Below are 1,539 nucleotides of genomic sequence, written 5' to 3'. Positions count from 1 at the left end.
GTGCCGCGCCGGAAGTAGCCAGCCCACTTCCGGACAGTGGCTCGTGCGGCAGAAGTTTCTGGTGACAGTCCTGATGCGACGGTGGAGCGGCGAGGACCTAGTGACAGTTCGTGCTGCTCAGCCCGGCACTGCCGATCGCAGACACAAGGGGCCAAGCTCTCACTACCACCCCACCCCCGCCACTTCTCTGTCCAACACTCCCCCCCCCCGCCTTCCCCGCGTGCTCTTGTTTTGTCATCACCTTTCTAGAAGCTTCTGGATAGGGGGCCAGTTTGGTACGATTGCCCCGCACCGCCCCGCTAACGATGGAGGGCAGGGACTGTGCGGCAGAGAGCAGCGACTCTCCCCCCCGGGCCACCGAGAGTAGGGAGAGCAGCAGGGAAGTTTGTGACCTGAAGCAGGTGAGTGTTAGGAGCTCCTGTTTTGCCTCCTGTAACTTTCTTCCTAAATTAAGGCGCTGCTCTTGTTGGTCCTGATACTCCAGCGCTGCCGGTCACCTGGATGTTATCCTCGTAGTTATATGTCTAGGCTGCCTCTTCCCCCGCCACCCCCACAAGGAGTTCCCCTCCACCCCCACGCCATCCCGGAGAGTTTCTTCGCCCCCCCCCCCCCCTCCCCCTCCCCGCACCCACTCCCGCCATCCCTGGAGAGATACCCCCACGCCATCCCAGAGAGCCCCGCCATCCCTGTGGAGTGCCCACTCTCACGCCCCTCTGTGGAGTTGCCCCTCTGAAGTGCCCCCCCCCCCCCCAACTCAGCGCCACTGCTGTGGAGTATCCCCCAACTCTGCGGAGCTTCCCCCCTCCACCCCCACCCCCACGGAGTTTTCCCCCCCTCCGCCCCCACCCCCACCCCCACCCCCACCCCCACCCCCACGGAGCTTTCCCCCCCTCCACCCCCACCCCCGCCCCCACGGAGCTTTCCCCCCTCCGCCCCCGCCCCCACGGAGCTTTCCCCCCCTCCGCCCCCGCCCCCACGGAGCTTTCCCCCCCTCCGCCCCCGCCCCCACGGAGCTTTCCCCCCCCCTCCGCCCCCGCCCCACGGAGCTTTCCCCCCCCTCCGCCCCCGCCCCCACGGAGCTTTCCCCCCCCCTCCGCCCCCGCCCCCACGGAGCTTTCCCCCCCTCCGCCCCCGCCCCCACGGAGCTTTCCCCCCCCTCCGCCCCCGCCCCCACGGAGCTTTCCCCCCCTCCGCCCCCGCCCCCACGGAGCTTTCCCCCCCTCCGCCCCCGCCCCCACGGAGCTTTCCCCCCCCTCCGCCCCCGCCCCCACGGAGCTTTCCCCCCCCTCCGCCCCCGCCCCCACGGAGCTTTCCCCCCCCTCCGCCCCCGCCCCCACGGAGCTTTCCCCCCCTCCGCCCCCGCCCCCACGGAGCTTTCCCCCCCTCCGCCCCCGCCCCCACGGAGCTTTCCCCCTCGCCGCCCCACCTCCGCCCCCGCCCCCACGGAGCTTTCCCCCCCCTCCGCCCCCGCCCCCACGGAGCTTTCCCCCCCCTCCGCCCCCGCCCCCACGGAGCTTTCCCCCCCTCCGCCCCCGCCCC

The 1,539-nt window shown here is 71.9% G+C and overlaps 1 protein-coding gene across 4 annotated transcripts in view; it reads left to right on the top strand.

The window, feature by feature from the left end:
- The first annotated feature begins 223 nt into the window (after window positions 1–223).
- edrf1 (erythroid differentiation regulatory factor 1) overlaps window positions 224–1,539 on the top strand; it is an 80,811-nt gene continuing 79,495 nt past the window's right edge. For all 4 annotated transcript variants that reach the window (XR_013888851.1, XM_080205651.1, XM_080205650.1 and 1 more), the window contains exon 1: window positions 224–401. Coding sequence is in view for 3 of the 4 variants with exons in the window: in XM_080205651.1 (XP_080061777.1) it covers window positions 306–401 (96 nt within the window). In the remaining variant the exon portion in view is untranslated. The remainder of the gene's footprint in view (window positions 402–1,539) is intronic.

This window comes from Carcharhinus amblyrhynchos, chromosome 17 (genome assembly GCF_965287045.1).
Source record: "Carcharhinus amblyrhynchos chromosome 17, sCarAmb.v2.hapA, whole genome shotgun sequence".
Taxonomy (NCBI): domain Eukaryota; kingdom Metazoa; phylum Chordata; class Chondrichthyes; order Carcharhiniformes; family Carcharhinidae; genus Carcharhinus; species Carcharhinus amblyrhynchos.
Note: the sequence above shows the minus strand (reverse complement) of the source record. Positions and strands in the feature narration are given on the sequence as shown.